Raw genomic sequence first — 23947 nt, forward strand, 5'->3', positions numbered from 1 at the left:
ATTATATGATTTTTAATTATTATTTATCTTGAAATACAACTTTTTTTCGGAATCATATATCAAAATTTTAAAAATCAAATGATAGAATAGGATAGCACTGAGTGAATAAGGTTCCAAAGTATTAACATAATTAGTATAAACGATTTGTATTAATTTCAGTCACAAAAACAACAAATAAAGAGTTTAATAACGCAATCAAACAAAAAACATAATATATATTTAGAGTGTAGTAACTTCTATTTGTTCATGATGAACTCCTAAACTAAGAGTTTTAGAGAAGTGCATACCAGGAGACATCTTTGATAAGCATATAATTCTTCCGTAATCAATGTTTGCATGCATCATATCCGATCTCCAAAGAATAGAATTAGGGAATTTAACAGACCAAATCATATCATTCTTCTGAGCCATTGCAATCAATTCATCTTCCATTGTCACAGCAATTTTTACTTCAATCTTTCTGTTAACTCCCTCATATCTCGCAATTTGAGCAAATGCAAGAGCATCTCTACATGTTTGTCTGCTAGAATTTGGATCATAAAACAAAACATAAAAAGAAAATCTCATCTTTTCAAACATGAAAAATGAAACAAATTGAGAAAAGAAATCTTCTATTTTGCTTGAATAACTCAAGAACTGATCATTTGTAACATTTGAGCTAAATAAGAAGTTAACTATTGCAACATTCTGTATGTGTGTTGCTTTATCTCTTTGCAGTACATTTGGAATAGAGAATGTTAATCTGATGTCTTTATACAAATTTCTTAAAGTTTCTTTCTTATTAAACAATCCTGTCATGTCATTAGAAATTACAACTTTTTCACCTTTCAGTTCCAAATTTGATGGAAGATTCTTCCTTAAATAAGTAGAGTAATTATAATAATTTCTTGTTCCATAACAATCAGTAATTTCCATTGGAATATTATGCATCAATGTTCCTTTGATATCTCCAAAAATTGCCTCCGCAGCTTGATTTTGATCAACAACTTTCATTTCCTTGGAAACTTGGAATGTAGGAATAGGGAATGAATTGAATATTTCGTTTGTGATCTTCTTAACTTGATCTTTATATCCCAAGAAATTATGGTTTTCATCGAAAAATGGATTATCATATTTTGGTAGGCAAATCATTCTTTGCATCAAATCGACACTTGTGTTAATTCTACTTATAATCACCATTCCATAGACAATCATTACAAATATCGCAATGAAGAATAAAATAGGAGCAGAAATAAAAGTAAAGTATACAGAATCAGCCAAAAAATTCAATTTTTTGTTGACATCTGTCAAGAAATTAATTAAAGGATTCTTTGAATATATGATCAAAGGAATTGTTAATCTAGCAACATCTCTCACGCTTTGATTTAATCCTGATTCCATCAAAATGATATAAAAATCTCTAACTAATACTAAAGAAATGTTCATCATTTCAACAAATATTTGTTTGTTCACATTTTTCATTGCTCTAATTAGTGTTTCATGACTTTCGGAATCAGATTTGATGATGGAATCATATGATGTTTGGTTGAAAAAGGATTCGTACTCAAAGCTCAAGTTTGTTGTGTAAATATTATTATTCAAACCCATAAGAAAACAATATGATAACTTGATGTTTGATAATGATTCATTAATCTGCAAATCATTCATTAAAAGTGGAATCAATATATTGTTGTTTGCAATCATTGGTGTCGCCTGAGATGTAAGCAATGATACTTTGATAAAATTAATGAATTGTTTGTTAATCATTTTGATGTCTAATGCGTAGATATAACCAATAATCAATGGGAACAAGCATGCTACACAAAATGTCAAATAAGAATTGTTGAATTTTCCGCTTTCTGGCAATGTTTTTGTTTCTTTTAGGATCATTTTTTGATATTTCTTTCTTAAAAATGATACATAATTTTTTTTGAAATGCATTGTTTGGCAGCCCAAATAGAAATACAATTTCTGAGATCTATACATCAAAAGATAAAACAAAACTAAGAAAATAGCTAATACAAATGTTAATCCATATAATGTTATTTTTGCCATTTTGTCTGCATTAGTTCCATATGTGTTAAATGTTGTATATAAATATTTGCATCTATTCATTAACAACATAAACAATTTGTCAGTTGTATTTGAATTACTTACGAATGTTTCGTTTTCTGTTGCTTGTATTAACTCTTCTTGAGCCTTCAGGAAGAGTTCTGAAATGTTTTTCGTATTCTTTAAATAACTGATTGTAAAAATATTATCAAATGATGTGTTGATTGTTTCTAAACCGAGTTTCTTCTGATCATCTGATTTAGCATCATTAAGATACAATGAAATTGGTACATACCATGCAGAAACAATGTTTGAATACGCCAAAAACATTCTTTGAACCATTTTGTACATTCTGAGAGGAGGAATTCCCGATGCAGAGCCAAAAAGATAGCCAAGTATGCATCCCAAAACAATAATAGTTAATATAATGACACCCAATGATTTGGTAAATACGAAATTTGATGGATTTACTTTTTTGATACTTTTCAAACGCAATTGAAAATATTCATCATGATTTTCAATTAAAGGAATCGAATTTACCGGATTATCTGATTTGTCTTCTTCCTCTAGTGAATCAGCCATGATTTTATCTTCATAATTTTCTGGTCGCAAAGTGATATATTTTGAAAAATCTTCATTACCGCCAATAACAGCATTATGTCTTTCAAAGAAAGGTTTTGCGCGTTGAACAAGTTGTGTAAGATCATGAAATGCCATTTGTGCTGTCTTTGTGTTGTTTTGAATTACATAATACCAATATTGTTCTTCAAGTTTGTAGCAAATAGATAAAAGAGATGAGGAAATGCTTGTTCCTTTAGTTGTTGTGGTTCCTGATGCAATGAATATGATTGAACGCAACATTGAACTTAAATATTTATTTGTTGAGTAGAACATTGAGAGATTTTCAGCAAATTCAAGTAATTCCTTATGTGCTGATGGATCATATAGTTTAAATAAAATAGAAAACACAATTACAGAAGGATTTCCTGGATAAGTTTGTAAAACTACTTCAGGAAAGTTTCTTGGGAACTTACATTGATCCTTTCTAATATCAGCAACGCATAAGATACGTGTTAATCTTGCTGGAGAATACTTCTTAGGATCAATCCATTCAACAGATCTCAATAATCTTCTTAAATTCCATCTGCTTACATAGGTATGTAACAATGAAAGTACCACAAATACGCCATTAGCCATGAGAATCCTTAATGCCGATTCATATGAACCTAGTCTTTTAAATCTTGAAATACAGACTGTCATCAAGCATGCACATTCCATAAAAACAATTTGAATGGATAAAAAAGAGTGCCATGAGTTGTAATACACTGGTACTTTGAAAATATTGTACAATAAAATTATTCCAGCAATAAAAAGTACGATTGTTATGAAAACCGAAGACACTTGTTCATCCTTTGAGTATTCTATGTAGATTAATCCTATTATTGATGATAAATAAAAAGAAAAAGTTTTCATTGTTAAAATGTAATTCGGAGTAATATATGGTAACTTCTCCATTCTTGAATCTGTTAGTAGGCGAATTAGTGCGAATATAGATGAAGGCAATGAAAGCCCAGAAAGGAAAGTAATAATCAAAGCATTCCAATTTGTTGAACGTACAAAATTAAACAAAGAAGAAGTTAAACCGATGCATATACATGTCATTAAAAGCGGTGATATTATATTATAGAAAGTATTGAAAATTAATGCAGGCATTGGCATGATAGATTTAAGAAATTTCTGTTGAAGACGTATGAATATTGATATTAATGATAAAATAAATATAATAATGAATGTATACAAGGAACGTACCGAGTAGATTGATTCAACTTTGGAATAATAACACAAACCGAAAGCTTCTCTAAAGTAATGAAGTGATATATCGTGGTGTTCACAGTTTTTTGCTTTGATAATTATAACAACTGAAGCTAAAACTTGACAATATATTAATATTAATTTCAAAATTGCGATCAGATGTTGTCCAATTACTTGCAAAGTACTCACAGCACCAAGATCATCGAAAAATCTACAAAAAGTAATGAAAGAGTTTAATACTTCCATGTTAGAGAGGTAGTCATACCCTTTCATTATAAAATTGAATGTAGTGTGGATTTATATTTAAATTGTTCGTGAGATATTTGAGATGCCACACACAATAATTAAGTTTTTATAAATCCGAGATTTTGAATGTAATTTTTGTAAGGAAGATTTCTGATAAAAATATTCTTTTCAAAATTTATAGGTACAAAAATATATATGCTAATTTATTGTCTCTGAATCATTATTTCAAGAAAAAATAAATAATAGATGTAAACCCTCAAACTTTGTAAATTAAAATAAACTGTTTATTTACGGTCTGACTAAATAATGTCTATCGTCTGATAAAATGAAAAATGGCGTACGGTTCTGGGACTCACTAATAGTATGGAAATCGATAATGGTAAGATGAAAATTATAGAGGAATCGTTATTAATTAGGATTGATAAAAAGGAATTTGCAATGTTGATACTCAGCGTGAATGAGTGGCATCATTATGTATATTTTTAACTGGATAACTCAACATATGTTTTTATCAAGATTTAAACGTTGCAATATGAGAAATAAGGAAAATCTTTCCTCTCGTTGAAATTAGGAGACTAGGTTATAGCATCATAAGCCTGTACTTCAGTTCATCTATGTATATGTGAAATAAATCCTTGATTGACTAAAAATCAAAAATAGGGATACGAGATGGAATTGAAGTACTGCATATTTCATATTCCATGGTTTATGTAATTAAAGTGGTTAGCAAATATTTATGAAAGATCAAATATTAAAAGAAATGAATTAAAATTCTTTGCCATTTTGACGGATTTATACTTGTTGATCATTATCCGGTTGAATAAGCTACTTGGTCTGATTCAAGAAAATTAAAGATTTCAAAAGTCATCAATTCATCTCGTTGTTTTTGTTACTGATTTTTTAAATTTCACATTTTTTTTGGAATTTTTCAAAATTAATTTCAATTTTCTGATTTAAAAAGCCAAAATTGGAAAATTGTAAATCATTGATTAGAATATATTAATGATTTAATATTCAACCATATCATAAAATCTACAATTATCATCTCATTTGAGTAATAATAGTATTTTATCTGCTAAAATTGCTTATCTTTGTTATAAAATATTAATAGAAATAGAACATATTTATTAATTATTAACAAAGAAAGGGAATAATAATACTACTGAGCATTGATTTGCTTCAAAAATGCAAACGCGGCATCCGCAGAAGACATTGGATCATCTTGAGTTGCAAGCTCTGTAAAGTCGAAAGCACCTTCTGTAAAAGCTTCTGATTCAGCAAGCTCAAGCATATCAGTATAAGTCGTCGAATCATCTGCAGGATCGATTTGAAGATGCAGAGGAGCAACATTTTCTGGAGAAACGATTACAGAATATGGAATTGAAACCCTTAATTTTTGTGGTTTTGGTATCGGAGGAATATCTTGTTGAGGTTGCACTGGAGAAGGAGTTTCGTTAATTGCTGTAGATGAAAATGGATTGAAAGGGAAAGAATCGACAGTATCTTGCTCACTATTAAATGAATTTAAAGAAGCTGGCTGACTATCGTTTTTTGAGTTTTGATTTTGGACAGAGCTAGAATCTGTTGATGTGTTTCCTTTAGTTTGGTTGGGAGTTGATGCATTTTTCTCCATGATCTTGTTCCAAATCGAGTCTAATTTTTATAAAACGATTATTTTTCTCACAATTCTTATCAACTAAAATTTTTGTACAAATTTGAGACTAGATCGACAAGTGGATATCTTGCAGCATTGAAAGTAGTCGGTCATATAGATTAACTAAATGATATTCAATCTTTTTAATGAATCTATTGATCATCTTTCTAATCAAATTCAATTCTTTGCCCTTTTCATGGACCATATTACCGTAATTCTCCTAAAATATTCAATGAAAAGCTATATACTTAGAACTATCAAATATTTGTTGAATTTGATTCTCTTTAACTTGGAATTTAGCTTTTGAGGATGTGATCTCTTGTGATTATCCTAAAAACAATGAAATTAAGAGTTTACTTATTAACCCAAAGTTGAACACCATAAAAAAATTGAGGTATATTTTGATTTATATAAACCTACTAATTTAATGTTGAAAATATTTTAAGATTGCCGAGTTCAGTGAAAAAGAAGTTGTTATTTTTATAAAACTAAACATAAATTTTTTATTTTCCAAATAATTTACGCACATAAAATCAATAACTTACAATTTACTGTCCTCCGATCTTTGACAACTCAAATTTGCTTGGAGAAGCCGTTGCCAACCTTGAAGGGTTAACAGTTTCCAATTTCGGCACAACCAAGTTTCTGACGGTATCTAGCATCACGTCATCATTGAGTTTGGACTGATGGTTCCTGTATCTGTTGGAGATACATGGTATTAATGAAGTTTGCAAATTTTCAAGGAATAATTCTGTCAAATCTTCAGAATTTGGTATTTGTATCTTGTCGTCGTCATTCTTCTTATCCTCATCTTCGAGTTCTTCGTCGCTTTCTGACTGATTTTCTACTTCATCATCAGAAAAATTTTGTTTTGTTGCTGTTGTCGTGACTGACGACGTTGTTAACAATCCAGCCCTTGTAACCAATGCGTTGTTGGTGTCTAAATCGAAAGCATTCTTTTCTCCGAAGTTTGGAATCTTATGACCGTTTACAACCATCATTTTATGGATATAGAGCATCATCTCTTCAAGAGGATTAGTCAACTGAGAACGGCTGTTCACTCCACTATCTTGAAGAACCTCTATTAATGGTCTTGGTCCATCTTGGTTTAATAATCTTGTCGAAATCTTCTGGTAGAGCTTCAATCTCATCTGTGCGGACATCGGAGGTGTCTTAAATCGCAATCCTGGGATCAATTGAAGAGGATTTTGTTCGAATTGTTGGAAATCGATTTTCGGAATCAATACGTTCGTTAAATGGCTGCAATCCGCAACGAACTGATAGAAATCAGTCAGATCTTGAAGGGAAGAAGCTCCAATTCCATCACAAGATATCGAATAAAATGTTTCATTGGCTTGGATGAGTTCTTTAAGGACTGCAAGACCTTCTGATCCAATAGAACTCCTATCAACTGCCAAAATCTGCAAATTCTTTGCACCAACAATTGATTTAAGGAATTTAATCAGTTCTGCACTGTATTCCGTGTTCGGAGGTGTAGAAAGCATCTCAATACCTATCACATGACCATCATTGACGAACTTTGAGAGGTGTTCGAAGCATTCTTCGATGTCATCCGTGATAGAATTTGTTAATGCCAAATATTTAAGGGTACTTTGGGTTCTCAAGAAGTCCAATAATTTTTTAAGACTATTTGGAGTGATTTCGTTTCTGTTAAACCTGAATTCGGCCAGAATTGGCAAAGCATTTTTGATACACATTGCATCAATAAGTTCTGACATGTTGCTTGTACTTGCAATCTTACTGGCGTAAATTGTTACGGTGTTTCTTCTCGGATTTGTGAACAAAACTCTAAATAATGATCCAATTCCTTCCGGAGAGATTTGGTTCTCTCCGATATCGATCATTTGTATACATGGAGGCACAGGAACAGATTCATCCAACGGTTCCAAGAATCTGCAGTTTTGGATACAGATATTTTCAAGAATTGAGGCGTGTTTGAAAATATGGACAAGAATCTGGGATATATCGATGTTGCTCTTATTGATAATGAGGTACTTTAAGTATCTAAGCCTGCTGAACAAGCTGTGGAAATCATTCAAATCAATGTGGTCTACAGTGCCATCGTTGAGGGCAAAGTACTTGATTTTCATGAATGACGGATACTTATGGAGAGAAGAGAACAAAGAACGAACATGGTCCTTCTCAAATTTGCATCTTTCAAATTTCACGGATTGAATACGTCCGGAGTACTTAGAAAGGGCTGTAATGAGTGAGGAAGAGAATCCATAGCTGCAGTTCTGTATACAGAGCTCAGCAAGCTTGGATCCTTCAGCTGTAGTGATTTTTGTATCAATTGTGGTAAAAGACTCGGTATAGTTAGAGAATGTGATGGAAACAAGGTTCTTCATGCTTTCTATGATCCTTTTAGTAAATGTGTCGATTGATTTTGGATAGAAATTATCAAATGCAATGTTATTTACGTTTGGCTCCATAGCAATGATTTGCGCTGTTGCCAGATTGTTGTCTGGAATATGCTGAGAAGTAAGTTTCATCTGCGGCAATAATCTAGCGTCGTATTCTTTGAAAAACCTTTCTAATGTTGAATTAAGTTTGAATTTGTATTTGGTTGCGAAAGAACGAAGTCTGATCATGCACAAGCCGTGCGGGCGTGTTGTGAGTTTTGGAAGCTGCAATGCTGTGCTAGGATGAGATTCAATTTCTATTGGTGCAGGATTGGCATAATATAAAACTGCATAGTGATAAAGTATTGTTTCACATATCTGAAGAGCATCGTGAGATGAAAATGCTAATTCGTTGCCGAAATTTAAAGAAAATTGGTCTGGATTTTGATATTTGATCTTTTTCAATGTAAGCAATGAGCAATCATGACTCCTTATAGGATTGCCAAATGCTTTTATCCTTACAAGTGAAAAATTAAGGTTTGTTAGTAAGAGAATTCTCGAATCTTTTCCTCCATGCGCGTGATGTTTAGTTACTTCCTCGCAAATCAATATCTCTTCATCAGTGGCAAGAAATGGTTCTATTTTCTCTATGATTTTCTTATTCTTTGTTATAAATGTTGTACTCATATTATTTTTTTTGTAAAAAGAAAATTGAATTAATTCTACCGGCGCATCGCACCAATATAACTTCGATCATAGTTCTAAGATTGACAATCCCTAAGCTTTTTGGATTTGAAACTTACATTAAAATGGAATCCAAAACACATAATTTTTATTCGAAATTCTTCTCAATGCTTTCAATTCCGATTATGTAATTAATATTCTATAGGGAATCGAATGCTCATATGTGTATAATTTATAAATTATCCTTCAGTTCCATCTAAATTTGATAAAATTTATTAATTCAGAAAATTAACACAAAATTTCCCTATATTAGAGATTACGTAGGTGCCTATTAGGTGATAACCTGAGGTATGTGCCTAGTGAACTCAAATTCATAAAAAAGCAGCATGCCTTTGGGTTCATGCTTTGTAACTGAATAGTTCCTTGTGTAAACTAAAGTATATAGGACCTTAATGTATAGTTCTTGCCTCATCACCTTCAGTTCCATCGTAAGTACAAATTCACATTTGATCATGATGTAAAACTCTTCAAAAATACTCCTTTTGGACAAATTCTGTCAAGGGTGCATAGCTCAGTGGTAGAGCGCAACATTTGCATTGTTGAGGCCGAGGATTCGATCTCCCCTGCATCCATTTTTTTGCTTTTATTTTTTGATTTCAAAAATTTTACACCAGCCTTTTCTTTAATAACACACACCGGCCAGAAATACCTTTGAAAATTATTGAAGAGCTCAAAAATCAATGAGAAATAATGAAAAACATTTATCGGTTGACTTCAAATATTGAGAGCCTCATAAAAATTGAAATCCAAATTGGTCATTGGAGTTCAAGAAAATCTTTTACAAAACAAACACCATTATCACACTGAGAGTTTCTTAATTTTGGAAAAAATCTTTAATTATTGAACAGCGAAAGTGGTATCTCATGTTAGAGTAACATCGCAACAATATTTCAAGTATATTTTGAACAATATTAATGCCATGGCTGAGTATAAGACAAATTTTATATGTTACTTCTATTGTGCATACAAGTTCCTAGTTTAGATTCCGTTGAATATCTGGAGGAAGGCCTAGTAGGAATGGTTAATGTTAGCTATCAAAAATATATTTATCGTGGCGATCTTAACTATCAGGAACGAATAGGAAATACATGCAGAATATTTTAAAATATTACTGACTTTTTTATCTAAATAATTCACACAGTCTAGAGAGATGTTTGTACTATATGTTTGCACAAAAACACAGTTCGGACCTATATCAACATAATCTTTTTTGTCGTATATACAATTTCTAAATGTTAAAGTTCCCGAACCATATTTTCCCATTTTATTTCCAACTATTGTAGAATTAGATACATAATAGTGATCATTACGAATAAAATAGAATATCAAATATTGATTATTATTCGAAATAAGTTCAATATAATCATAATTAATTGCTCTATTATTATGTCCAATCACAGCAAAACATGTCATATTGTGTATAATCCAAAATATAGAATCGCCACCCACAGATCCCCAACCAGAATGGAAAGCTACATAGATATTCATATATCCTCTCGAGGTATTTAGATTATGGAAATACGCTGGGCAATAATCTGTTAGAACTAAACATCATGAGCAAGAACAATTAGATAAACTAATTTCATTATAAAAATGAGAATTTTCTGGTTTATTTTGGTTTATAGAAAAAATAATAGCTTGGTATGGGGAGTAACATGCACACAATGATATATACTCACATGATATATTATTTCCAATATGCAAAATGCATGCTCCACCTCGATTTTCATTTTTATATGAAAAAATAGTATATTTTTCACATTCTTTAAAATCACAATGTGAAACATGTAAGTTGGAATCTTTATGTGAAATATATATAACTGGATTATCCCCTTTAATATTTGAAAAGCCGGAATAGCTTATCATTGATAAGCTACATTTGTCACTTTTATCTCACATCAAATAATGTGAGATCTAAATTTTTTCTACCCAGATTTTCCTTACTTTGACCACCCCTCTAAAGCTGGGGACACCGCCTATCGTTGGGAGTAGCTATTAAATAGAACCACCAAGGGTATGTTTCGAACTGCCGGTGTAGTGGAAACATCATACATAATGATTCATTATGCCAAGGTTTGATTTCCATTTACCCATTTTTTTCTTTTTTGGATCATGAATTTTTTTTGGGTCACTATAAGATTTGTTTCATGTTCTAAATCTGCTGCATATGTAATCTATTTTTATTTACCTATTTTTTAAAAATCTATTGGATTGCCAAATTTGAATATATTTAAAATCATAAAAATCCAAAACAACTATAAATATATGTTTTATGCATAGTGCCGATACTCAAATATCAGATTACTTAGATCCATGAATAATATCCGAATTTTTTTTCTTAAAATTAAACTTCAAAACTTCTTGCAATCTTATTCTTCATCAATTGTAAATTTTTAAAACCATTTTTTAAAATAATTTTGCGTAAATTTTATTCTCATGTTGTTTTAATCGAAAATTGATACATTTTCAAAAAAATAATATTGACTTATGAAATTCATTTTTAAGGTGAAATAGTATTGTTTTTATTAAAGTATATGAATAATATATAAAAAATTAATGAATAATATAAGCAGATTTTTAGTTTACAAAACAAATATGAGCAATGCAATTTCAAACTTTTGCTGGCAATTTCGATATTGCTCAAGTTTGTAGTATTTGTGATACCTATAACATCGGCTTAATCAAAATTCGATTTTTCTTATGAGTTATTGAGAAAATTTGATTGCAATGAGAAGGATTTCGACGTTTTTGATAAACTAAGAGCTGAGCTTTAGGGGTTCAGTTCATTTATGGCTGTAGTTTGATGCGTAGATCTCTTTTTTATTGTAAATTCTTTCAGCATGGAGATCGAGAATGAATCTTTTGAGAACTTTATGAGTTTTTACACCCGTAAAGAGGTCCTTCGAGGAAAGATAGTCCAGACTACATGAAGATGTGGGTTAACCAAAAAAATCCGATGGTTTCCCCATATTCATGTAGATCTTCGAAAAAATGAGCACCAAAAAAGCCAAAAAAATAGGCTTTTTATTGGATTTGTACACTAGATCAATAATCTATTTAGGATCTGACACTCTTTTTAGCCAGAGATATGAGGCCCTTTCTAGGAAAACGATCTATTCATCCATAAAAAAAAAGAATTATCGTTTTCCCCAGAAATTACATGGGGAGTGGTAAAAGTAAGGAAAATCTGGGTAATATTATAACTTTTCACAGAAAGTTCAAAATTCAATGCTATGAAACCTATCCATATACAAATTGATTCTAATCTTCCTTTTGAGTATGATCAGGTAAAACTATTAAAACTAACCATTATCTATCAATCAAATTAAAATCCAATGGATTTTATATTAAAGTATTATCATATCTCACAATACATCAGTTAATAAAGAAATGTTTCAAAGTATAGTATAGTATTCCTAAATATTTTTTATTCGCATTGGGAAGTATCGTTGGCATTCCAAGAATGTTTAGGCGAAACACACTTATATTCGAAAATTATGAGAGTTCTACCCTTAAACAAATATTTATATTAACATATTACAATCATTCTTGAAGGAAGAGAAAGATAGTAAATATAATGATTTTTTTTTGTTTCTTATGGTATATTACATGTTTGCTCTTAGAAAGTTTATTGCATTTATTATAAATATTTGATAAACTGATATATTTATTAATAATGTTCTCGCAATTTTAAGTAACAGTGTTGGGAAGTGTGGTGAATTACGAACTGTGTCCTTAACCTCTGGAACAGTGAACAAATAGAGAAGCATCTTGAATGAGTTAGTAATGGTTGGAAGGCCGTCATAGACGTACCATGATGGGTCATTTGCAACGGTCTTCATGTTGGCTGGTGTGGCTGCAAATGCACATAAGACGTCGAATGCAACTTCGTCGTTTTTGGCAAATCTGATTAACTTGGCAGCAAATCTTCTGGAGTTAGGGAAATCTGTGACGTAAAACAATGCTTTAAGAAGTTCTGGTTGAATAACTTCATCATCTAACTGCTCCAAAGCTGTAACAAAGTTAATTTCATCTGGTTGTGGTCTGAGGTGAGTCAAAACTCTGTATGCCATAGCAGCAGTCTTCGATGACTTGCTCTTAGTAAACTGGACAACCCATGGCCGGATATTGTAATCTTGTCAAAATTTATGATTTTTATTTGTAGTTGTAAATGATAAGTATAAGAGATAGCATTCACTTCTGTGTACAACAAACATTTTGTATGATTTTGAATAAAAAGAAGTAAGGAAATAGAAAATTTTGTAAATTATGAATAAAATACATTGATGCAGTAAAGAAACTAAATACTTTTCGTATGCTGATTGAACGCATGGCATAAATAACATGTTTGTTTGAAGATTGATTTCAATTTGGATTTTGCTGGTTTTCTCCTTTGATTTTTTCCATTAAATCATATACATATTTAATGGCCTGGTCTGTGGTCATAGATTTCTTCTGTACTTCAGTGAGAATTGAAAATAAATGTAATAATTGATAATTTGCCTGAGAATCTCTTGCGAAAGGGATACTATCCTGGGCTGAAGGCAGCAGATTAGAGAAGAATTCCATAATTGAAAAGAAAGCTTCTAAATTTACAGAATTATGTTCAACTCTTCCACTTTCTTGAGTGGAGTTGGTTTCTTCTTCCTCTTCTGCGAATGACTCTTCTTCGTCATGTCCCAAAACTAAAACAAGTTCATGATCATCTTCTTCATTTTGGTCTTCTTCTTCAATATTATCTTCTTGGGCTTCTTCATTGTCATTGTGACTTTCTTGCTCTTCTTGCTGAACAATATTTTGTAAAAGAAAATCTATTTCTTGTTCAGATAAATTAGAACCAGCTCCAGAAGAGGATTCTGAATGAGCAGATGCATCCTCTTCTTCTCCTGAATGAGATGACTGAGAAGTACTCGGTTGGCTGGATTTTTCAAAGAAAATGTCATCAAGTCTTTTTGAAAGTTTTCTGAGTTGCAAACTTTCCGAAAGAGCTTTCTCTACAATTTGCTTCTTAAGTATATCATTTGGGTCATTGGAATTGCCGAGATAGAATTTACTAACGGGATCATCATCAATCATCAGAAAAAAAAATTTTTCTAAAAAACGTGAAAAATTTAGCTGTGTTTACAACCATTCAATTTATGTAACTTAAAAGTAGAGTTTTTCACTCTGCTGTGATGATTATTTTTCCTAATAAGCATAATAATTGAATACATACTTCCATATCTATAATTCTACCGTTTCATAGTTTAAATAGGTGGAATTGCATTTAATTCTTGAAAACAAATATGCTAATTAATCAGATTAAGCATGTAACATGTGCGAAATCACCATTTTTTTCAAGAATATTTCTTTCAAAATACTCACATTTGTATCAAATGGGTAGATATTTCCATAAAATGAGAATGGAAATTTAGGAATTATAAATTATGATATAATGCCATTAAAATCTAAATATTCGTCAAAATCGAGACACATTGTTAATAATGAACAGTATGTATTTAGTTTCATTAAGTTCAATCTGAAATGTGTTTAGTGAAATATGCACAATAGCCAGTGTTCGAAGAACTTATTTGATATAAAGTTATACGTGATCATTGGCGTTGCACAAAAAATCAATTATATTAGATAAATTTCCAGTTTTTCGAGTGAGTTTAAATATCTCATTGATCGCATATATGAATTATATAATCATGGTTGAGAAGATCTAATGTTTCAATAAAAATAGAGCGTAATTGATAAATGCAGAAAATTCTCAATCTGAATTTTGGTTATGAGAGTAACATTTACGCTAGAATTAAATTGTATACCTCACTGACTTACTCTTTGAAAAGGATGATGAATGTAAGGGATTTTGAAAAAATAAAACTAAATTGAAAAGAATGGCACTTTTGATCCCGATCGAGGGTTTGTAATTTTTGTGACATCATTGAAAAAATATTTTAATAAAGTTTTAATATTTAATAAGGAAATAACATGAAAAGATTTTTATCATACAAATCATTTCAAAAATAACCGTTATTTAATTGAGATAATATTATTTTTTGAGTGACTAATTATAATAATGAGTGAGCAAATCCCATTGCAGCCAGGAATGAAGGCACCTGATTTCACAATGCAGTCATTAGGTCCAGATATGGACTTCCATACAGTCAAGCTCTCTGATTACAAAGGAAAATGGCTTGTTTTATTCTCATATCCATTAGATTTTACCTTTGTTTGTCCAACTGAGCTTGTTGAGTTGAACAATAACTTCGATAAGTTCAACAAGCTCAAATGCTCTATTATTGGCTTTTCGACAGATTCTGTCTACGTACACAATGCATGGGCAATGACAGATCGTAAAGATGGCGGAATTGGAATGCTTAAGTATCCTCTTGCATCAGATTTGACCCATGCAGTTGCTGAAAAATACGGTTTTTATCTTGAAGATGAATGCCATTGCCTAAGAGGTACAGCTTTGATTAACCCCGATGGAATTGTTCTGCATATAACTAAAAACCATCCAGATGTTGGCCGCAATATCCAAGATATGCTTGAAATCATTGATGCAGCTCAAAAACTTTCAGAAAAACAAGTTAACTGTACATCTCTTCAGACGCAAAATGCAGAACCTCTCCCTTCGAAGGATAGAGAGCTTTCAAAAGTTGAAAATGCAGATAAGGGCGCAAAGTCTACATGCTGCAGCTTATTGTAACTACATTTATTTTATTTGTACATCTATATAGCTTTTCAAACATAAAATTCAATTATTATGAAAAAATTATTTAATATTTAACACATATTCCTTATACAATATAGAGTTTCATAGTTGCATGCTAGCAGCATGTAGCAGTTATGTTGTACCAAAAGCAAATAAATGTCATTGATCCATATTTCCTAAAAAGCATATATATAGATATTTGACTAACAGTGAGAAATTATCTCCGAAGAGGCAAATTCAAGTTTGCATTTTCAGCCTTATATAGTATGAAAAGTTATTCAATGAAGTAAATATGATCGAGAAGATACAGTTTGGAGAGAATACAAATAAAATTAGTGCTATACATGAATGCAGTTCACATACAATAATGTCATTTTATGAAGGAATATTAAATTCAAATTAAACCTTTTGCAAAAAAACAATATTCTTCCAACAATATTTAACATAATCTAGCCAGGAGAAGCTATTATCTGGGGTCTTGGCCATCAAAAGGATTAAGTTTCTGTGGCCATAAAAACCAATTGTAAACTATGAATTCAAAGGGCGTAAAATCAATTTTATTGTTATTGTCAGTTTTTGAGTGAAAACATAAAAATTGCACCTCATCTCAAATAAATCATTGCGAATAGCAGATCTATGCTTCAGTAATTAATATTTCAATCCAAAGTGTATTTTGTTGTTTTATCAAAATTGTATAAAATTAGGGGCGCGCGGTGCCATTAGAAATAAAATTTTTAGTGAATGGTGATAAATACTACATACATATCACTAGCGATCTCCAATTTAATGCATGGCTCTCCGTTCCATGTTAACAAAGTTGGCCATAACACTACGTTTTCAAAAGGTTTTTTCTCAAGGACATTTGATACATTGTTTTTTATGAAGAAAGGATCCAACTTAAACATCTTTTCATCTACATTTTCCAAACTGAAAGCCCCAATGGTGCTTGCTGTTGTTGATAGCTATTATGATGTCGATAAACAAATAGACATTACTGAGCCGAGCCAAATAACAAGTACTGGCAATGGTTTACGCATTGCCAACTGCAAAGCACAAAAACTAAATATTCAATCAGGCCATGCCCTTATTTACTCAACAGGACCTCGTATTTTCATTTCAAATTGCACCTTCACTAACATCACCGGCACAAATGCATGTCTCTTCTACATTTCCGGTGTCTCAGATTTCCAGATCAACAATACAAATATCACTGGCTTTACCGGTGGAGTGGCAGGAATCGGATATGCCAGCTCTTCTACAGTAATTATCAACAACACTAACATTAAAATACATCCTGGACCAGTTGCTGAATCAACAAATACAACTGAAGAATCTACTAACACTACCAACACTACTACCAACACTACCAACACTTTACAAGCAGTTTTGTTCTCGTTTGATGCTACAAACTCAACAATTGAGTTAATGACCGTTACAAGCGTGGAAGATTCGCATAAAGGTATACCTTACATCAAAATTGCAGATTCAATTGCTTCAAGTTTCGAATCTGTTGAATTTAATGCAGCAGCAAAGACCGATGCCTTAATTACATACACTAATGCAAGCCATGCATCAATATTTGCCGTTGCTTTTGTTAATGCTTCAATTCCACTTTCTTTATCTAACTATTCTTCCATGGCAATTCGCAGATCATGCATGACTAACACTATCCCAAATATCTCTACAAATGATTCCATCCTTGTCTACCAGAATTTCACTAATACTTCGAGTTGCAACCTCGATTACATCAAAATCCCAACATCTGTAGCTGAAGCCGAACTAACAAAGGCAGAGAAAATAGCTGCTTGGGTAACATTCGCTTTCTTCATCCTCTTCTTCGTTGTTGTCTTCGGAATCCTCATTTCACTCATTTTCTGCAAGGTCGGTATGAGTGAGGAACTCAACTTCTCTGAGGAACAGCAGGATGAGGAAGACTCGTTCGAATCATTCGCTGCTTAACTTTATTATATATATGTTAATTTTTATTTATTTAATTAAAAAAAATAACTTCTTTTAACCTTCTTATCTGTTTTTACTTTATGAAATATATTTGCTGTCTTGATAAGAGTTAATAATGGTGCAAATTTTATTTATCTTTAATATTTTCATAAAATTATCCTATGGTATAAATCTTATCAAGTTTACACAATGAAACCAAGAGAAATTTGAAATTTTCTATCATTCGCGTTGCATTTGTGATGATATTTAAATTAAATGTATGTATTACTTCTTTGGCCATTTCGCAATTTGTTTAAACTTTGTCTAAAATATGAATTGGTAAGTAAAATTTCCTATTTTATTTATTAATTGGCGATTTTGAATTCGATTTTTAATGAAATTCTTTATTATTTTGGTGTTTTAGTAATAGTTATTCCTTTCAGAAGTTTATCAATCATGAATTTAAATAAAAATGCGATTTTCATGTTTTTTATAAACGGTCAAAAAAATTTTATAAAATCAAAAATCTCCTGATGATTCCCCTTTTTTTCGCTCTGGCGAAATCAAGGGAACTCGTCATCAGATCATTGACAATAAACCAACATTTGAGTAAATCTCCCTTATTACTGCAACAAAAATATTCAAATTTCACGAATTTAGCACTAAATAACGTAAAAGTCTCAAGATTCGCTTCAAATTTCTTATATAAGACTAATTTAGGTAGTGAAACAATTACAAACTCTAAATTTTCCAAATTTTTAAAGTCTCCACTAAAATTTAGCTCGATTCCATCAGAATACGTTGTCTATTATTCTGCATATCCTTTAATGACTACAACAACATTTAATACTAATAATACATGGATTAAAACAGTTGATTTTACAAATTGTATCGGAAGTGCGATTAAAACAGATAAAAAACTTCAACTTTGGTCATGCACGTTTATTTACTGCTCCACAGATGAAAATGGAGGAGGTGTACGTTCTACTGGTACATTTTTACGATCCAATTCCTGCCTTTATCAGAGCTGCACTGCTCAATACATGGGCGGAGCAATATACTTGATAGGAGGTCAGCTAGATACCTTTAGAACAGATTATATAGAGTGTACGGCCAATGTAGGTCCTGCAATTTATCATTCTGACCTTGGCGAAAATGGTCAGAAGAATCTTGAACCAAATTATTTTGTTTCATCGCTTTTTTACAAATGTACAGGCATAGATGATTATGTTTTTTACAGTCGCATTTATTCAACCCTTGTCCGTGAAGGTTTAATGAAAATTAACGTTGAATTCTGCCGTTTTGAAGCTGGAAATGAAACCGATGCATTTACAGTTGACTCCATTGATACCGGAGAGAAGGTTAATGTTTCATTAATCGGACTTTACAGAAATATATTTTATATTAAAGGAGGAACAGCCTGGCGACCAGCTACAGCTACGTTTACTCCAACAGCATCTCGTTCCTTATTCCCTACACTGTCTCCAACCATCTCTGCCACCTTTCATCCTACAGTTACTGCAACTTTCGCTGCCACATTATCTCTTACACCAGGAGTTACTCCACAATATACAGTTTCCCCAACTGCCTCGAAGCCTCCTACTATTTCTGCTACGTTTTGGCCGACGAGAACCGCGACATTTTGGCCAACTATTACTGCAACGTTTTGGCCAACTGTTACAGCCACATTTGCACCAACTCCAGAGATTACTCCAACATTTCCGGCAACACCAGCTTATACACCAGAGAGAACTGCTCCTTCTCCATCATTTACTCCATATCCATCAAGAACGCCTTGTATCACATGGCCAAAACTTGGTTTGGGATTACTTATTTTGTTCCTTATTATTGCAATCATTGGTATCATTGCGAATATATTCCTTTGCAGAATTAGTGCAAGGTCTGGAAAGAAGATGGCAAAGCAGATCATCGATGGAAGACAAGGAGACGAAGAAGACGATGGATGCTGTGCAAAATATTGCGGCCTTTATTGCTGCTGCTAATTTATGTTTGTTATTTAAAATGTTTTTGTATTGTATTGATAATTTACTAATCATTTTTAAATCAAAATATATATATAGAACATTGCCTTAAACAGATAAAGTAAATAGAATACTGGTGATGGATATGAATGTTTATGGTAAATAAAGCCATCATACTCTGATTTCTTTTGAGAAAGAAGAATATAATGTTTTCAACTGATTATTACTATTAAATTTCCATGGATTGCTTGTAAACTTAAATATTATAACAGTGTATTCTAAGAAAAAAATGCGTAAGAGTTATTTTCGTAGAGAATCTAATATTCCAAAGAGCATATGATCCTTGAAAACTCATTTATAGGCCAATAATTCATATTTCAAGTATCAAATTACATATTTTGAAAATTTATATAAAATATTAATCTCATTGATTGAAAAAACATTTGTTAGTAATACAATTCTGGTTAATATAGAAAATCGAAAAAAAAGTTTTTACTCGAGGAGGTTGTGTTCCTGAAGGTATTCGTAGATCTGGAGGAGTCTTGTGTACTTCTGGATACGTTCGCCACGAGCGCAAGAGCCAGTCTTGATGGCCTGAGCTCCGATACCGACAGCGAGATCAGCGATTACGGAGTTAGCTGTTTCTCCGGAGCGGTGAGAGACCATAACCCACTGGTCCTTCTCAAGGATGAGGCGAGCAGCCTGCATACCCTCAGAAATTGTACCGATCTGGTTGACCTTGAGGAGGAGAGCGTTGCACCACTTTCCTTCAAGACCCTTAGCGATTGTCTTCGGGTTAGTTGTGTAAAGGTCATCACCAACGAGGTGGATCTTGTCACCAAGAGCCTCATTGAGCTTAGCCCATGTTTCGTAGTCCTTTTCATCGAGGCCATCTTCGATAGAGATGATGGCTGGGTGCTTTTCGACGAGATCCTTCCAGTACTGGATCATCTCTTCGCCTGTCTTGAAGTTTCCGACTTCAACTTCGTACATGTTTGGATGTTCCTGGTTTGTATTGTAGAATTCGGAGGAGGCTGCATCGAGAGCGATTCTGACATCTTCAACTGGCTGGTAGCCGGCTTCTTTGATGGCTGTTTCGATGTAATTAAGAGCTTCATCTGGAGACTCGAGCTTTGGAGCGTAGCCACCCTCATCACCAAGGTTCTTGTATGAAATGTCGACCTTGGAAAGGATTTGGCCAAGTTTCTGATAAACTTCAGCGGCAACACGAAGCTGATCTGGGAATTGGTACTTGGCTGGGTTAGGATTGATCATGAACTCCTGGAGCTTGAGGTTGCCACCTGCGTGCTTGCCACCGTTGAGGATATTGAAGAATGGAGCTGGCATGTGGAACTTCTTGCCTTCTGGGATCTGGCCTCCGTAGTATTGCCTTGCGAGGTAAAGGAAGAGCTGTGTCTCCTCGAGATTGGCTGCAGCTTCAGCGAGAGCGAAAGATGTAGCTGTTGTAGCGTTTCCGCCGAGCTTTGTCTTGAGCTCTGTGCCATCAGCTTCGATAAGAGCATTATCGAGTTCCTGAAGGGAGTCGAATGGCTTGCCCTTAAGAGCTTCGGAAATAGCTGTATCAACATTAGCGACAGCCTTCTTTGTGCCCTTGCCGTTGTAGCGGTTATCGCCATCACGAAGTTCCATAGCTTCGCCGGAACCTGTTGAGGCACCAGATGGAGATGATGAGCGGCCTGCGAAGATAACATCGCCGAGATATTTAGCGTAAACATCAACTTCGACTGTTGGATTTCCACGAGAGTCTAAAACTTCACGACCCTTGACATGATCGATAACTGGTGGAAGAGCTCTCTTCTTTAAGAGTTTGGAGAGGGCACCAAATGGATCTTCTGGGCGCTCATTGAGGATCTTTGTGAGATCTTCCTGAAGACCATCAGTAATCTTTGTTTGCTGAAGGTAGTTGCTTGCTGCTGCAGCTTTACTTTCGGCCATTTTATGTGATATGACCGTTATTTGAAAATTTGAATACATGTGATTCAATAAAAGTTATACTCTGACTTATGGTTATTAATATTCAATTAAATGATAAATTTTTTACATTCAATTTTTGGCCGATACAAAGCGGGTGTAAAAAAGTGACTTTTAATGTAATTTCATTCATTTCTTTGATGTTTTTTTCTGTACTTCTTATTTCGTTAAAATTCATATACATATATAACTAAAACTACTAAATAGATTATTATATCTTATGCTCAATGAGTACTTTTCGAGAAATTTGATCAAATAGTAAGGGGATCTTCTGAAAACATTAAATTTTTGAATCTGGAATCTGCAAAATATTATGCCAATTCGCCTCATCTGTATAAGCTTCCTCCAAAATGTGAAAGATTAAATTTCATTAATAAGGCATCATATGCTATAATATAGTGCATATTGCTCCATTCTGACTATGTGTCAGCATATTGTTGAATAATAAATTTCATTTAATGATATCCTGTTATATTAAATCAAGCCTTAAGATTCTTAATATAATAAATGATAAATATAAAAAGATTATGATTAAAAGAACTATAAAAATAACATTTATACAAAAGATCCGGTGATGAGAGTTGTATTGATTGAATCAATTCCAAAGAAATTAACTTTATCAGGTGGTCCGAACTCCCATCTTCTTATCCAACCGAGTTTTTCATCACAATCCATGCACCGATAGCCATAAACCCATGGAGCAAAGTACATCGTGCATGTAACGGAAAGGACACAAATAACAATGTTAAATATAAGAGAAATCTTCGGCCAATTCTTCAAAACGCATTCAGAAACTGCTGCCAAATTCATTGAAGCGAAAAACATCGGAACAATGTAATGATATAGGTACATGGCACGAGGAACCATAATAAATGGTAAATATGAAAAAGCCCAACCGAAAAATGTAATAATAATTCTCCAATCGAGTTTTCTGGTAAATAAGAGCAAAGGAGTGAGAATTAGAAATACTGATGAGGACCAGTATGTCATTGGTGATCCATGACAACGAATAGATTTGTAATCTACGTCTGAATAAAACATAACATATTTATCAAGTAAAAAAGGCCAATTTATTGGCATGGATGACCACGGATGAGGGTTTGTAATTCTCATGTTAGCATGGTGTGTCCTTACTAAGTCTTCAAATATTGTTTTTAAGTGATTTCGGTTTTGAAGTCTCCAGCCTTTGTATGTAATATTCATTATATCGGGATTGTATAGATATTGCGAAAATCCTTCTTCCGAATATGCTCCACCAGTGTTATCTTTGAATTTTAAGATATCAAAGTGGATTATCCAGCAAATTAAGTGAATTGAGAAGCATGGGACTAATAGCAATGATGCTCTGGCAATAATCTTCGCAATTGGACGTCGTTTCTTCAAGAGCCAAATGAATTGTGATAATCCATCCAAAAGAATTAAACCACCAGCAGTAAGCTTGCATGAAAATGCAAATCCAAGTGTAATTCCGGCGAATAGAGTTCGTAGAAAGCTTGTTTTCCTTAAGAACAATGTAAAAGCGAAAATATGAAGACAGCTGAAGAAATGAAGCATTCCATCAGATAGAATGAACCTACCTTCAACAATAGATGTTATATCAAAAAGAGTAAGGAAGGAAGCTGCTGTTGCTGTTGAAATCGAAAATCCTAAATTTCTCATTGAACAATAAATTAAAACTGAACAGAATGACGAAAATACGCTAGGCGTAAGTCGAAGATTAATATAATTTGTTTCATTATCATCATATCCTTGTATATCTTTGTATCCCCAGTTGATATTTCCTGGATATTGAGTTAAATAGGCAATTCCTGCCATTAAAAGCTTGCCAAATGGTGGATGAATGTCACTGTAAAAATGTTCTGTGAGATATGCATTAGAAAAATTACCGAAATATACTTCATCGAAAATTATAACATTTGGATAGCCTAGCATATACGATCTAACACCAAAAGAAAGAAAACTTATAAGAACTATCATGAAACAATCCGCCATAGTGTAAGCGGGAATTAGTTTTAGAAAGCTCATCAAAGTTTTGAGTTAAAAACAAGTTTGAAATTCATGAATTGAATTTAATCTAAATTATTGGTTTCTAACGAAATGAAATCTTTTAGTAAATTTCAGGGGCGGGAGAACGATAGAAAGCACTTTTTAAGCGAAATATTTTTGGAATTCTCAGAATTGGAATGCTATTACGAGAGTTTAAGAGAATCCTGACTTGCAGCATTGATTCAACTTTAATTTTCTGATATACCTACATCTGTATGACTTAGTCTTCAATGTTGCTTCACGTCCTTTGTCAGGTATTTGAAACACAGCCGGATGGATAGTATCTCAATTATATATGACACTTATTAAGGGTTCACTCACCACTTTCTGACATGCTCCCGTAATATCAATATATCTTTAATGTAATTGCTAAAAAAGAATAACATTAATATAAGGTACACGATAGTGATTTAAAATAGCCTTTTCCCAAAAAAATATT

The 23947-nt window shown here is 32.6% G+C and overlaps 9 protein-coding genes, 1 non-coding gene and 1 pseudogene across 11 annotated transcripts, besides 2 other annotated features; 4 read left to right on the forward strand and 7 right to left on the reverse strand.

Annotated features, from left to right (window-relative positions):
* Window positions 1-114: 114 nt before the first annotated feature.
* TVAGG3_0062090 (uncharacterized protein) lies at window positions 115-4107 on the reverse strand (the record flags this gene model as incomplete). Its single annotated transcript, XM_001320714.1, has 1 exon — window positions 220-3309. One exon carries the CDS (start codon window positions 3307-3309, stop codon window positions 220-222), a length of 3090 nt encoding a protein of 1029 aa, XP_001320749.1.
* A 646-nt stretch (window positions 4108-4753) lies between these two features.
* TVAGG3_0062100 (uncharacterized protein) lies at window positions 4754-5741 on the reverse strand (the record flags this gene model as incomplete). Its single annotated transcript, XM_001320715.1, has 1 exon — window positions 5249-5722. One exon carries the CDS (start codon window positions 5720-5722, stop codon window positions 5249-5251), a length of 474 nt encoding a protein of 157 aa, XP_001320750.1.
* Window positions 5742-6272: 531 nt separating this feature from the next.
* Window positions 6273-8800, reverse strand: TVAGG3_0062110 (ribonuclease inhibitor domain-containing protein; the record flags this gene model as incomplete). The annotated part of the gene is made up of 1 exon (XM_001320716.1): window positions 6292-8793. The coding sequence occupies one exon, from the start codon at window positions 8791-8793 to the stop codon at window positions 6292-6294; it is 2502 nt and encodes an 833-aa protein (XP_001320751.1).
* Window positions 8801-9350: 550 nt separating this feature from the next.
* On the forward strand, window positions 9351-9422 carry TVAGG3_0062120. Its single transcript has one exon. It is a non-coding gene; the product is annotated as a tRNA-Ala (tRNA).
* Window positions 9423-12527: 3105 nt separating this feature from the next.
* On the reverse strand, window positions 12528-12979 carry TVAGG3_0062130 (annotated as a pseudogene). The gene has a single exon. A coding segment is annotated over exon 1 (452 nt).
* A 236-nt stretch (window positions 12980-13215) lies between these two features.
* Window positions 13216-13926, reverse strand: TVAGG3_0062140 (uncharacterized protein; the record flags this gene model as incomplete). The annotated part of the gene is made up of 1 exon (XM_001320717.1): window positions 13216-13926. The coding sequence occupies one exon, from the start codon at window positions 13924-13926 to the stop codon at window positions 13216-13218; it is 711 nt and encodes a 236-aa protein (XP_001320752.1).
* A 985-nt stretch (window positions 13927-14911) lies between these two features.
* TVAGG3_0062150 (peroxiredoxin protein) lies at window positions 14912-15616 on the forward strand (the record flags this gene model as incomplete). The annotated part of the gene is made up of 1 exon (XM_001320718.2): window positions 14912-15544. One exon carries the CDS (start codon window positions 14912-14914, stop codon window positions 15542-15544), a length of 633 nt encoding a protein of 210 aa, XP_001320753.1.
* Window positions 15617-16062: 446 nt separating this feature from the next.
* TVAGG3_0062160 (pectin lyase-like family) lies at window positions 16063-17603 on the forward strand (the record flags this gene model as incomplete). Its single annotated transcript, XM_001320719.2, has 1 exon — window positions 16337-17509. The coding sequence occupies one exon, from the start codon at window positions 16337-16339 to the stop codon at window positions 17507-17509; it is 1173 nt and encodes a 390-aa protein (XP_001320754.1).
* Window positions 17604-18020: 417 nt separating this feature from the next.
* Window positions 18021-19572, forward strand: TVAGG3_0062170 (uncharacterized protein; the record flags this gene model as incomplete). Its single annotated transcript, XM_051221428.1, has 1 exon — window positions 18316-19491. The coding sequence occupies one exon, from the start codon at window positions 18316-18318 to the stop codon at window positions 19489-19491; it is 1176 nt and encodes a 391-aa protein (XP_051106414.1).
* Window positions 19573-19927: 355 nt separating this feature from the next.
* TVAGG3_0062180 (enolase family) lies at window positions 19928-21432 on the reverse strand (the record flags this gene model as incomplete). The annotated part of the gene is made up of 1 exon (XM_001320721.2): window positions 19963-21426. The coding sequence occupies one exon, from the start codon at window positions 21424-21426 to the stop codon at window positions 19963-19965; it is 1464 nt and encodes a 487-aa protein (XP_001320756.1).
* Window positions 21433-21877: 445 nt separating this feature from the next.
* Window positions 21878-23492, reverse strand: TVAGG3_0062190 (dolichyl-phosphate-mannose-protein mannosyltransferase protein; the record flags this gene model as incomplete). The annotated part of the gene is made up of 1 exon (XM_001320722.1): window positions 22018-23277. One exon carries the CDS (start codon window positions 23275-23277, stop codon window positions 22018-22020), a length of 1260 nt encoding a protein of 419 aa, XP_001320757.1.
* A 321-nt stretch (window positions 23493-23813) lies between these two features.
* Window positions 23814-23846: a mobile genetic element.
* Window positions 23814-23846: a terminal%2Cinverted (terminal inverted repeat of tvBac_53III transposon ID:TVAGG3_0062200).
* Window positions 23847-23947: the final 101 nt, after the last annotated feature.

Source organism: Trichomonas vaginalis, chromosome IV (genome assembly GCF_026262505.1).
Source record: "Trichomonas vaginalis G3 chromosome IV, whole genome shotgun sequence".
In the NCBI taxonomy this organism is placed as follows: Eukaryota; Parabasalia; order Trichomonadida; family Trichomonadidae; genus Trichomonas; species Trichomonas vaginalis.